Source organism: Carettochelys insculpta, chromosome 3, assembly GCF_033958435.1.
Source record: "Carettochelys insculpta isolate YL-2023 chromosome 3, ASM3395843v1, whole genome shotgun sequence".
NCBI lineage: Eukaryota > Metazoa > Chordata > Testudines > Carettochelyidae > Carettochelys > Carettochelys insculpta.
In genome coordinates this window covers 63,609,705-63,623,725 of record NC_134139.1, presented here as the reverse complement: position 1 = coordinate 63,623,725, position 14,021 = coordinate 63,609,705, and the positions used below count along the sequence as shown (strand labels likewise).

Below are 14,021 nucleotides of genomic sequence, written 5' to 3'. Positions count from 1 at the left end.
TCCGGCACCCACTGCACGCGCACACCCCGCCCCGCCACGGCTGCGGGCTCTGCGCTGGTCCGCAACAAGTTACCCCGAGCTCGCGGCTGGAGCCTAATGCTTTATCACGGGGCGCCCCGGGGAGCAGCGCTGCTCGCGGGATCCTGCCAGCTCCCGCCTCCCGAGGGACAAGAGCGCCCAGGGTCTGGGGGGCTCACACTGCTTTGATTTATGGACCGATCCATTCGGTGCTCTGGGCTGGAGCAGCGCTGGACCCACAGGGGGCGCGGCTGCTGTCGGCGCTGTGCTCGCAATCGACTGCCTCGGGTGTGCGGGGTGCAGTGGTTTAGAGAAAAGTTAGTAGCCAGAGCACTTAAGGCAGCCTCAGACTGTTGTTCATGTAGGTGACAGCAGTGCCAGTGGCTGCCGGGTCTGGGGGTACGCAGAAGTGTTGCAGATGGCAAACGAAGCCACTTTCTTTTCTGTTATTCTGCAAAATAACAAGAAGTACTGTGGCACCTTATAGACTAACATATTTTGGAGCAAAAGCTGTCGTGGGCGGGTCTTTGTCCAGGAAAGCTTGTGCTCCAAAATATCTGTTAGTCTATAAGGTGCCACAGGACTTCTTGTTGTTGGTGTGGAAGACAGAGACTAACTTGGCTACCCCTCTGATACTCTGGCAAAGCAGTGACAAGAGGCAATCTCGTCCAGCAAAATGTGGTGAATAATTAGATAGTGGGGAAAGTCACTGTGAGATCACACTAGTCACTTTTCCCCTATTGAGGACAGCCATGAAAAAGATCAGTTGAACTGTTGCCTCACTGAGCAGGGTTGACCGATGACGCAACAGAAAACTGTTACGCGGAACCAGCTTCCTGTGTCAAATTGATTGTCTTGGCAGAAACAACAGAGAAGTCAGCAAACAGGGAGGCAGGTAGGACAGGGATATCAGACTCCTAAAGATCAATTAGAGTCCACAGAGGTTTTGAACGATGATTGCTCCTAATGCCCTTTCACATTAATTTGTGTGGCTCTCAGGGTTTGCTGTGACACCAGCAGAGGAAATGAATTCATAGAAAGAAATACAGCTAAATCATTCATCTGCAGTGAATCCTAAAGAAAGCCAGGAGTGAGGGTGACCTGAAGTGTTAATTTTTAATATTAGCCTTAAATTGAAGGACGCTTAAAATAACACAGGTTTGGACTTTGGAGAATGTGTCCTGACACATAAAATGTAAAAATGTGAGAAGTGAAAACTAAGAATAGTGGGAAATCAATAGTGGTGATGATTAATAAATTAATAGATGGAAGTGTCAGGTTTGAAAATGAACTCTGAATAACTAGCAAGTATAACCCATTGGATATAGAAACAAACTGTTGAATGGGATTTCCATCAGGAAATGTATTGTTTTTCTTGATCATAAGATTCTGATGGAGAAGAGTGCACTTACACCAGGGAACAATTGAACTAATGTGACATCAGTAATGATCAGCACCTCACCAGATTTGGATCCAGGTAGTTGACTTGTGGTTACACAGAAAAGTCTAGGTGTGCTTATTTTCTTGGTCTAATTATAGAGCAAGCCAAGTACCTTAGGTGCTTCACAAATGGCGTAAACCAGGTCCTTGACCCAAATAACTAACAACCTCAGATAATTTATGGGCAAATGACTGGGGGAAAAGAATGCAAAACAACATTTTTAAACTCTTGCTTGTTGTAGTATTGTTATAAGGGAAGCTGTATGTCATATCTTGGATCAAAAATGTTTCTAAACAGAAGAAAATACCAACATTACAATTTTATGTTGATTTATCAAGTATACAAGAGGTATTTATCTAGCACTCCCCATAACTTTGGTATAGTCTACCTAGCACTCTGTACTTCTGATACAGTTCTGATTTATTATTATTTGTATTATAGTTTGTGTAGCCCTACGCATGGAGCAGGACCCCACTGTGCTAGGTGCTGTATAACTGTAACAAAAAGTCAGTCCCTGGCACAAAACTCCTTACTAAACCAAATAAGTTGAAGCTAGCAGCAAACCCCACCAAAGAAAAACTGACCCAAAACAACATTCCCACAAACCTCAGCTTCTTCACTTCCCTCAAGCCTGAGTAAGAAGAAATATCTTCCAGGATGCTTTGAAGGTCAACAGACTTGGGCTATTTCAGACCAAGGGGAGCCACATGTTCTAAGTCAAGGGCACCTATAGATAACACTCCCCCATCCTTCTTAAATCAAGGAGACACCAGGAAAAGCTAATAAGATTATAAAAGGGGTTTTAGGGAAGTTTTGTTGGTGTTAGTGAATATTTGAAAATAAGTTCTCCAATTACTAATGAAAATGCAGCATGGACAATATTTCTCATGATGTTTTCCATGAAAGTTGTGAATATTCTTGGATTTGTTTGTTGGTAATGCTGATTTTAATTAAAAAGTTTGTCCACATATTTAAAGAAAAAACAGACCTAGCACTGAAAAAATTATTAGCACAATTAATTACTTGGGGTGGGCAAAAGAAATGGCTTTATTAATTTAGTTCTCTGGTGAGAGTGAATTAAACAAATTTACTTATATAGAATTAAACCCTCACCATGAGCAAACACAGTGACGCATAGCTAAGGCTGCTTCTATCTACAGGCAATCATGGGCTCAATCCTGCTGAGAAACAGGAAGAACCTATCCTAAATGTATTGGTTAAATGGTAAATGCTGTTGTCAGTTTGTCAGCTGGAAATCAGAGGGGCATTTCTAACTTACTAGAAATAAGTATCCCGTAGCCCTCTGAGATTATAGGAGCAATGGGTATCAGTACTTCAGATGTGATCCACAAGTAGGGACTTTCTGAAGTGAATTACATAAATTTCCCAAGGTCTGCTAGAATGACAGCTAGTTCTAGGAAATTTTCCCTTCTTAAACAACTGAGGGTAAAACCCTGGATGCACTGAAATCTGTGGGAATTTTCCACTGACCTCAGTAAGGCCAGGATTTCACACAGAGCATTTGGGAGCTCGTCAATTCTTCTATTTTTATTGAAAGCGAGAAAGTGTTTGGAAAGCCTCCAAACCTGGGATTTGGTGACCGGGGCAAAGGAATTCTACATGTTCCTAGTTCGTTAACGTTCGGATGTTTTAATTAACTTTTACAAATATTTAGCTGTGACCCAGATTCTGCTCTCAGTTACCGTAGTGTAAACATAGAATAAATTTCTAGATAACTGAGAGAAGAATCTGGCCTTTTGGTAGGGTGCATAATGTTTACCACCACCCGAAGCTGCCAAGTTATAACACTGGCATAAAGGTGAATGCACAAATCTAGGCCGACTACATAGGACCTTCACTTAAGTACACAGATTCCCGGAGGCACCTGTCTGCATATCTGCTAGAGAGTTAACTGCAACTGATTTGACTGTAATTAAGAACCACTAAACTGGGTCAAACCAAAGGTCCATCTATCCCAGTATGCTGTCTTCTAACAGTGGCCAATGCCAGATACCCCAGAGGAAGTGAACAGAACAGGTAATCATTGAATTGATCTCTCTCCTGTCATCCATGTCCTGACCCTGACAATAGAGGCTAGGGACACCATTCCTACCCATCCTGGCTAAGAATTATTGATGGACATAATTTCAGTGGATTTATCTAGTTCTTTTTTTGACCCCTAATCAAGTCGTGGTCTTCAGAACATCCTTTGGAAAGGAGCTCCACAGCTTGACTGTGCACTGTGCGAAGAAAACTTTTTTTTTGTGTTTTTTTTTGTTTGTTTTTAAAACCTGCTGTCTATTAATTACCATATGAACCAAGAACAGCTAATACTGCAGTAGTCCCAAAACTACAAGATATACAGCTGATTGCATCTTGTGAGGCAGCTGAAGCAGCAATATGGTAAAATAATCTGAATTTTATCCAATTTTTAAAAATAAGGGTCAGATCCTCCACTGGTCTCAAGTGGCATAGTTCCATTGAACTTAATACATCAATCTGCAATGGAGAAGCAGCTGTCCATAAATGTTAATAATTTGAAATATCTTAATTTTGAGGGTGTGCAAGGGCACTTTCAGATTTCACAAGAGCAAAATAATGGAATATGCTTCAAATTTTTCATTACTTTCCCTCTATCACTACCCTGAGCACAATAGCTGCTTACACTTGTGCCAGCTTTTATTACAAACTACTCTGCAGAAATTTCTTTTGATTAGAAACAATTTTGGGCCAGAGTCTAATGTTGGGGGGAGGGATAGCTCAGTGGTTTGAGCATTGGCCTGCTAAATCCAGGTTTGTGAGCTCAGTTCTTGAGGGGGCCATTTAGGGATCTGGAGCCAATAGATTTAAAAAAGAAAATAATAGGGATGGTGTTTGGTCCTGCCAAGAGGGCACAGGACTGGATTCAATGACCTCCCAAGGTCTCTTCCAGCTCTATGACATGCTCAGTCACACCTATGGATAGCTAGGCATCCAGTGGAGTGCCTCTGGATTTATGTGGGAGTAACTGAGGTCACAGTCTGGCCCATTCCTTCCAAACTCAAATACAGCCCTAAGAGGGAACCATTTATTTTGTATCTTTCTACACTTTAAAACTTAAAACTTCTTCAGTTGCCTTTTTTCTTTGCATGGTCCTTCTTTCCTCCTTCCCATCCTCATGGTATCCTCACATACTAACTATAGATGTATTCACTTACGATCCGATCCTGAATTGGTAACTGTTGTCTTGCAACCATTATGAACTACAGTGTCAATTTACACACCTTTCCATGAGATTCTAAAATAAACCTATAAATGTGTGTATATGTACACAAAAACATTGTAAATAGTCTCAGGGGGTAGTCATGTTAGTGTGTAACATCACAAAAAACAAGCAGTCCTGTAGCACCTTAAAGGCTAACAAATTTATTTATTAGGTGATGTGCTTTCATGGTAAGACTGACTTCTTCAGAAGGAAGAAAGCGCATTATCTAATACATTTGTTAGTCTTTGAGGTGCTACAGGACTGTTTGTTTTTTATAAATATTATAAGAATGTCATCTTAAAAACATACAGGGATTTGTTCACAATAATGAAAAATGCAGCTCTCCTCCATCAGATCTGTGTGGCTTATCAAGATAATTGAGACTATGCAATGTTTTTACTTTGTTCCTTTTCAGCAAAATGATGCTCCAAAACCCAGGCCATGTATCTGCATCAGAAGTCAGCGCTTCTGCAATTGTTCCCTGTTTGCCTCCTACTGTGTCACTGGGGCTTGAGGATTTCACAAATCTAACCCCACTGGTGAAGGAGGAATTGAGATTTGCCATCCAAAATAAGTGCCTATCCCACAGGATGTCCTCCACATTGGATACAGTGACAGTGTTGGAAAGACCAGCTGAAATGTCTGTTCTGAAAGCAGAGGTATCTTTCCTTTGTTAATATTTCCATTTGATTGATTAGTATTCTAATGTAATGTACTACAAAATAAACCAAAGACCACAAATGATGTAATCTCAAACACAGACAGTCCTCAGGGGACTAAATCTGTCAATGTGTTCAGTGCTCCACTGTTTCTTTAATTCTGTTTTCGTAAGATGCTACTGTGAAACACTGTTTCACCTTTAATTTCAGATAGAGCCAGTTTACTTTTAGCATGACACAGGTAATAGCAACCCTTACTAATGGAAGAGTCTCTGTCTTACCTACTGACTTGCTTTAGGACCTAGATTCACACACCTTTCCATGAGCAAGTCATTGCTGTTTAACCTTGCTGAAGCACATTGAGGTTAACCAGAGGGAGATAAAGGGTTGATTTTCCTCACATTGCTAGAGTGACGTAAAATCCACCATGAAGATTTTGCTTCAAGATCACTCTCTCAAATTAGCTATCTCAGGGTAAAAAGATACCTCTAATTGTGAGCAAGACCATAGCCTCAGTTAGCTCAATAGCTGTGAAGCAGTTGTAAACCAGTTTTTTGTTGTGAACCTATCAGGTGGCCAAAAGGCAAGGATTCCACTGTATAACAGCACCCTTTTCTGGCAAAACCAGCTGTTCAATTCTGAGTCTTAGGGGCCACATTGTGAACTCATGCCCATTCGAGTATAATACAGTAAAATCCAGTGTGTAACATCCAAGTGAGATGAGAATCTGGTCCACAGGGCCAAAGTTACTTGGAATTGCGCTGGAGTAACTGAGCAGAATTGAGTGCAAAGAGTGAAACTTTTGTGAATTCCATGTGTCAACCCCTCTCCAAACTCCTTTTGGCATTAGAGGGTATTCAGTGTGCAAAACTGACTGAGTTGAGTACAGCTAGTAGATCTTAGAAACTAGCATTGTACTCTGCTGTTCAACAACCAGAATAGGAGCACATCATTATTACTTGGACAAAATTCCTTCTGACTTCAGGGAATTAAACATTAGTCAGTAGAATAACACCTGAATATATTTTAATTTAAAAATGTTGGGTTAAATAAATCTTCAGAATGTGACACACAGGATCTTCTTCTGATTCGTTACACCAGTTTTATGTTGATACTCCTTATTTTCACTGTTGTGAGATCAGAATCATACTTGCAGGGTGTCTGATGCTCCGTATCGGTAACACACCTATTAGTGCTAGCCTTTAGTACTACTGTTATTTTAAAAGTCTGCAATGATCAGTATAATTAATCTGCATTTACTGCATCATATTGAGTACTTGCAATTTGAATCTTGCTAGTTTTCACCCCAAGAAGATGAAAGGAAAAAGAGAAGAAGGGAAAGGAACAAAATTGCAGCTGCAAAATGCCGAAACAAAAAGAAGGAGAAAACAGAATGCTTGCAGAAAGTAAGACACTGACTTTGACTGTTCTTACCCTATTTCCTTCTTTTATTATTTGAGCAGATAGGATAATGTCTTTGAGCTAGAAGTCAGGACTGCAAGTCAGATCCGGACTCTGTTCCTATTTCTGCTACAGACTTCTTGTGAGATCCTGGACAACCCATCTACCCTCTTTACCCCAACTGTAAAATGGAGATATTTCCACCACTTGAGCTGTGGAAAACTGACTTCAACAATGTGGGTGAAATTCATCTCTGTCCAGAAGGCTGTCAAAAGGCCTATAAAAAATCCTAAGGCACTGATGTGAATTTCACCCCAATGCCTTTAAATCAAATTTGGTTAACAATGAAAGATATATATGAAATCTAGAAGGATAAAAAAGTTTGTTACAAATGTAATGAGTGATAGCATTATGTGGACTACCCAAGGAATTAAAATTACATTTCATACACTGTATATTACAGATTCTAAGTTGTGCTTACTTCATGCACCAAAACTTGATTTTGCTGTGAAATGGCTCTCCAGTTAGAAATAATCACTGTAGTAGCTTAATATATTAAAGCTGCAGCTCATTTCGTTTATAATTAACACTCCTGATTGAACTTATCATAGAAGTAATTTTTACAAATCACAAGCTTAGGTGATGTTACTATTATTGCTTACTGATACCGTAAAAGAGTAAAGATGTCATAAAAGTTCAATTAAAAAAAAGCATTTACACTTGGTAGCACAGAGGACACAAGAATAGGCACAAAATAGTCCTTACGGTGCTAATGTCTTTCTGCATTAGCAAATATATGATTAGTGGCATTAATATTTAGTGCAATCTTTCAGAGGCCTTATATCAGTGACTCTCTTCGGAAAGTGTGGGGAGCCTATTAACATCATGTTTGTGTTGCCAAAAGGGTGCTTATCAGAGAAAAGCAGGGTGCTCCTTCTTCTCCCCTACCCAAAACAAAAAGACAGCCTCAAGATTCTCCAAGTGTGGGAACAAGGAACCAGGCTAGATTAGTCAAACCATGGGGTGCAGCTTGCTGGAACTTCCACTAGTCCATTGGTTTGGCGGAGTGAGTTCAGAATGGCTTTTTTTTTTTTTTGCTTTTTTCTGGTGGTGGCAAGTTAGTTTCCTTTTGGCCAAAACAATGCTTGTCAAGTAGTTCTGCTAAATTTGACTTTGTGACCACTGCCATATTTCTTTAAAGGGCAAAGGCCATTGTCTGAATCTCTTCCTCAATTGTTATATACTGTTGAGGTATAACTGCCTTGTTGCAAGATGAATGAAGAAGCAGTTAATTCTTTCTAATCCAGCCACCATACTTTGCTATCAATAACAGGCAATAACATTATGGTTAACTGTGTAAAATGCTCACCTAATAGTCATGTCTGTGCTCTTTGGCTAGGAATCCGAAAAGTTGGAAACCATCAATGCAGAACTAAAGGCCCAGATTGAAGAGCTAAAGAATGAGAAGCAACATTTGATATACATGCTCAATCTCCACAGGCCCACTTGCATAGTCCGAGCACAGAATGGGAGGACGCCCGAGGATGAAAGAAACCTCTTTATTCAACAGATCAAAGAAGGAACATTGCAGAGTTAAGTGACACTGATGAGGCAAACGAAGAGTTCTAATAGTACATCTTTACACCAAACAAAACAGAAACCATGGAGGATTTGACTCAATGTGTATCTGTAGGATCCTATTAGTCTAGAACCGTTAGGCAGAGGAGATTGGTTTAAGTGGGAAGGATCATATTGGCTTAGCTGTGATTCTTCCTCTCCAAAGATTTGGCCTCGGTCAAGTTGACGAGTCCTCTGCCTCAACTCTAGGTTTCAGTAACTGTCATTCTTGCTGTTCCTAGAAGCTACAACAGCTCCGGAAGTTTTAGGTCCGTGCTAGTGTACAGTGCCTGCACTCATTATGTTTGTGTTGGAACACTGACTTCCAATGATGTGCATTGTACCAAAAGCTGTGCTGGATGGACACTACCTTTCCTTGTTGCTGGTAGGGAAAGCACACTGAGAGTATTTTTACAGGTTTGCAGTTTCCAGAATGATGCTTTCTGGCAGAATGTGTTGCTAAGTGGTGGGACATACTGTAGTCTAATCTAATGCTGCAAAGACTTCAGTTTCAATTTTAAGCATTGTACTTATGTGGTTGGGTTTTTTTGTTGTGTGTTGTTTTTTCACAACACTTGTGTGGATTTTTCTATGACTCAGAGGCAGATTCTGAGAAGTTTGATAGGTGTGACAAAAGTCAGTTTCTTGTCAAATGTCCATGTAGCTAAGTTTGCATTTACTGAACTGGAATCCCACTCGCTGTTCTTCAGGAATTGCAATATTGCCATGAAAAGCAGGAAAGCACCTTGGCCTTTGTGCACCCAAAAAATAATATTGGTACTTCAAATAACTTTATGGAAACGAAATTACACAGTAAAAACAGTCCTGAAAAATCTAATGATTCCCTGGTGTGTTGGATTCTGAGCCTGCAATCTTTAGCCATGCAAAACTCCCATTTGTCATTGTGTGGGTGAAATTCACTCCTGTGCAGAGGGCAGATGCAAGGGCTATCTATCCCTAATACGATTGAATAAGTGCAATTTAAATAATGCATCAGCCTTGTGCTGGCCCTCTTCCTATGGGTGAATGTACTTTCTGGAAAGAGGAAACTAACCAGGAAGGGAGACGTCACTAGGATTTTTGCTTGAATAAGGATTGGAGGATTGGACCCCAGTTTGTGAATCACAGGAAAGAGAAATGAGGAAGACCTTACATTAGCTTGTGTAGGTACGGCGTCTGCAGATCTTTACTCAAATGAGTAGTCCAGTTCACATAAGTAGTCCCATGGGTAGCTCTTACTCATGTCAGTAATGGTTTGAAGTCTCTCATCCTGTCAAGATTATTTCTTATTGACAGAGGATTTATACAGTGGGGGCGTGGGGGAGGGGAGAATTCTGATTGTAGTCCTTTTTCTTTCACATCTGAGTGTTAACTGCAGTCAACCAAAATGCTGCTTTGAATCCAAGAATAGCCTAGGGCTTGGTGATGTAATGAGGAACTATTTTTACTTTTTAAAAATCTAACCTAAATGTCTTGAACTACTAGTTGAGCAGCTGGACTAAATAACTAGAGCTATGAGTGTTTAAATTCTGATGTTTCTGTGAAATCCTCAGATTGTTTAATCCTATTAAATATTATCCTTATTTATCACTAATATTCCTAAGAAGTTGAACTAATAAATATTGCAAAGAAGACAAAACTGAAAACACAAGTGTTGTACTGTTTTTTATTTTTTACTTGTTGGTGTCTAACATTATATCTTGGTAAACTTCAGTGCTTCTATTTGGGACACCACTGTTTAAAAAGCGTAAATGCCTGATCCTTGCCTCACATGAGGTGTTGGTCATCTTGCAGGATTGGGTTCAGAGATTTCATAACTCAGTGAGGTGTAATTGCTTAATAATGCATTTTAAGTGAAGCAAACCATCAGAATGGAGCTTACAGAACATAATATTTTGCACCGGTTCTGCAGTGTTAAAAGTACAATTTCAATCTAAAAGCAAAACCAGCAGATACCTCAACCATCAGCTTCTTATTTTGCAAGTTCCAAATGGGTAAACTGAGTATCATACCAGTTCCTTTTTAATGTTTATATTCTGAAACAGAACTTCTTAATACTTTCCTAGTATCTGGATATATTGTGATGTCCTATATCATGTTTGAAATATGTACTTCAAGTACCTGAAAAGTGAATGTACAAAATGTAATACATTGGGTCAGATTCAATCCTGGGGACCAAGTCTCACATTGCAGATTATGTGCAACTCCCACTGACTACAATGTGAGTTTCTTGGAGCCTGTGGCTGGAGAACAGAGCCTCCTCATGCAATTCCTCTGTCTTAACTGGAGTTACACAATGGATAAATCTGGCCCACTGCCTGATACAGGAAATGCACAGAAAACATTTCAATAACCTCGTCAAATGTATTTTCATTAGCATTTGACTTCTGTAATATAGAAGCAGTAGATCTAGACATAATCCAGATACCAAACTCCTTATCTTTGTCCTTTGTTCATCAAATACAGGTTAAGCCTCTCTCATCTGGCACCCTCAGGACCTGACTGGTGCCAGATGAGAGAATTTGCTAGATCACAGAAGGTCAATATTGCCTCGCACGTTACCAACACTTCCACCGTTTACTGGGCTCTTAGGGATAAACTAGGGCTAAATAACACCACAGAACACTGTGAGCCCCTTGTGGCTGGAAACAAAATTTATGGGACCATGGGGAAACTTGGCCACACCCATAAGTGGTCATCCAGCTAACTAAAATCATGCCAGATTACAGATGTTGCCGGCAGAGAGATCTGGATTAGAGAGGTTCAACCTGTATCAATAAAGGCAAAATAAAAAAAAGTTTGTCATGTGTACTCATACAAGGTATTAGTGCAGAGCTGGATTCATTTACTCTTAAACATAATCACAAAATCCATATCTTTTCTTTAGGAATTGTATACAGTTGCTCTTACCTTTATTACAGGTGACGCAGGCGTCATGCTTTTGCTGCTTGAGTTAAACATAAATGTTATTTACTAGCATGCCAAATGTCAATGTGGTATCACTACTTTTGTCAGAAGATACTGTTTTTATTTCTTTCTGTTTAGCTATAGCTGCTCACCACTATGTGTGTGTATGCATGCACGCGTGTGTATGTGCGAGTATAATTCAGAAGTTATGGTACTGAAATTAATTTGGACATACCCAACAAAGCAATGTCTAAAAAGGCTAGACGTGAGCAATTCATTGCATGGGTTTTGTAAATGTCTACTTTATTCAGGAGAACCTTTAAAACAGCATTAAAAGCAATTTGTTTTCTATTCTCAAGGTTATGTTTTGATACTTTAATAAAAAATAAATATACATTTGCTCATGTGTCCCTTAATTCATTCGAAGTATGGCAACAAACTTCTTTTCTTAGAAGAACAATAAGCTATCTTTTAAAAAAATGTTTTCTAGATTTACAATAATAAGTTTTTGGAAGGTGAAACTGGCCTTGTTTACTGAACTATATATTTTTCCAGGTATAAACACTGTTTTGTTATTGTAGGGTTACCCACAAATGCTACATTGCTGGCTTTATCCATAGTATAGTAGTTGCATCAGGACAGTGGCAGCCAGAACTTATATGCTGCAAAGTATCGGGCAAGTCATGTTAGTGCCCCATGTTTCAGTTTACCCATCTGCCAAATGGGAATAATACATATGTTGGAGGGCTGCTAGAGAACTTCATATTTATAGATTGGTTTAGGTTGATAAAGCAGAATGTGATTTGTGAGTGCAAAACTCTTAAATTACAGTGTGAGGATTTTGTGGTTGTTTACTTATTTGGGAAAACATTACAAATTATGGCTAAAATATTCAAGCTTATATATTCAGAGCTGAGCACCTACAGTTCCTAAATGTAGATATCCTGACACTTACAGGTGCTGGCCAAATATTTTAGCTTGAATGCTTTTCAGATGAGCAAAGGCTTCACCACACTGGAAATTCTAGAAGACTGGAGTTATTTAAATATCAGTAGTACCAGGATCCTGTAGAGTTACAGATCCATTGAATCACTCCAAAACCTAGTTGGCCAATTGAAAATCAGTTTAAAATTTCAACTGGAATTTCTATTGGAAAAGACAGTGGATTGGTGTAATTTGGGACCTACCAACTTCAACAACACCTTTTTTCTTTATAAATGGAACTTTCCTATCAACATAGCCCTATAACGGATTTGCACTAGCCAACATATATTCAGTCTCTCACCCAGTTTCTTCTTCTATCTGCTCTTATTTGTAAGGCAATCAGGCTTCAGCTAGTGTGGTTTAGACATCTTGTCATTATCTGTGTAAGTTGCTTGCCTTTTTATGCACAGCTCTGATAGGGAGAAGGAGGTGTAGGCAGTGCTGCGATCCAGTGCCCTGGTACACGAGGTGCACATGAGAGGGGAGGGCAGCTACCCGGTCCACAGGCCATAGGTGGAGCCCCAGTGGGCCACAGGTTGCCCACCACTGGCCCAGAAATATGCAGTGAGGTGAGCATCTCAATGTTCATGGTTGCAGAGAAGAGCTTGACAATTTGACCAGAGTTACCATAAAAGCTCAGAAATGACAAGACAAATAAAATGAACCCCCACATCTCTTTTTAAAAAATTAATTATTTGCAAGCAAATCCCATTATTTTTTGGGCCTTCTTCATGATTTTAGCATTCCTGGGGTTGTCCATGCTGCCTTCCCTGCTCTAACAACCAGGCACTCTACATTCTTTCATGAAACAGTCTAAGGATACCCTTGATAGAAAAAAAATCACTTATCTGCAGAGATTCCGAAAAGGTCTAAAACTAGACTTCACAGCTAATAATGGGGAGCGTGAGTGCTTATAAAAGCTTTGTTGTTAAAGTAACAAGCAATCATTATGTTACTGAAATTAATTTGAACATGCTGCTCTCTGCACACAGCCAACAGCAATGAACAAAACTATTTCATTGTACAATTATCTTAGTGTTTGTTTTTATTTTAAATCCCATAGCATTTAATTTCATTCTTGAGCCACCTGTCCCTTTGTGCACAGACCCTTCACTTCACGTCTCATTAGACATGGTTACTTCAATAAACAGAATGTTTTAGTATCTGCTTAGAAGGTGGTGGCATGACACAGGAAATTTAACCAACATTAAGGCTGCATAATTAAGGAATCAAAAGTCAGGAAATGTCAATGTTAAAGTTGCAAACTGATGCTTCAACTTGCTCCGCTCTGTACATGCCAAAGAATAGCCTGTAGCTGCAGGACCACTCATTATTCCTCAAAAAATGCAATAATTACATCTCCTCCACATAGATGCAGCGTCTTGCAGAGTAGATGTGAAGCAAAAAAGGCATGACCTTCGTACAAGAAGCAACTCATTGTCATGATGTATGGAATCACTTAAGCAGGAGACACTTAGAAAGGAAAACTACACCTACAGACTCAGACTTCCACATACGCTCTGTTCCAGCTTTGTTTCCCTGGCTTACCTCATTGGAAATTGCATAACACAAAGACGTATCGTGCTCAAATGATATCTTGCAGGCTAACATATCCTTGTGTGTATTGTGGAAGTCTTGCACAAAACCCAAGGCTTTTGGAGGGGAATGAGGAATATACAGATTACGCATTCAGGTCCTGCAAACGCCTTTTGTGACACTCAGCTGATTCCCCTCCACTTGAGTCATGAGC

The 14,021-nt window shown here is 39.8% G+C and overlaps 1 protein-coding gene across 2 annotated transcripts in view; it reads left to right on the top strand.

Moving 5' to 3' along the window:
* The window catches only part of ATF3 (activating transcription factor 3), a 37,529-nt gene extending 25,843 nt beyond the window's left edge, over positions 1 to 11,686 (top strand). For both annotated transcript variants that reach the window (XM_074990002.1, XM_074990001.1), the window contains exons 2-4: positions 5,119 to 5,362; positions 6,661 to 6,768; positions 8,163 to 11,686. In XM_074990002.1, the coding sequence (XP_074846103.1) occupies positions 5,123 to 5,362; positions 6,661 to 6,768; positions 8,163 to 8,360 (546 nt within the window). In that variant the 5' untranslated portion in view covers positions 5,119 to 5,122 and the 3' untranslated portion in view covers positions 8,361 to 11,686. The remainder of the gene's footprint in view (positions 1 to 5,118; positions 5,363 to 6,660; positions 6,769 to 8,162) is intronic.
* The last annotated feature ends 2,335 nt before the right edge of the window (positions 11,687 to 14,021 follow it).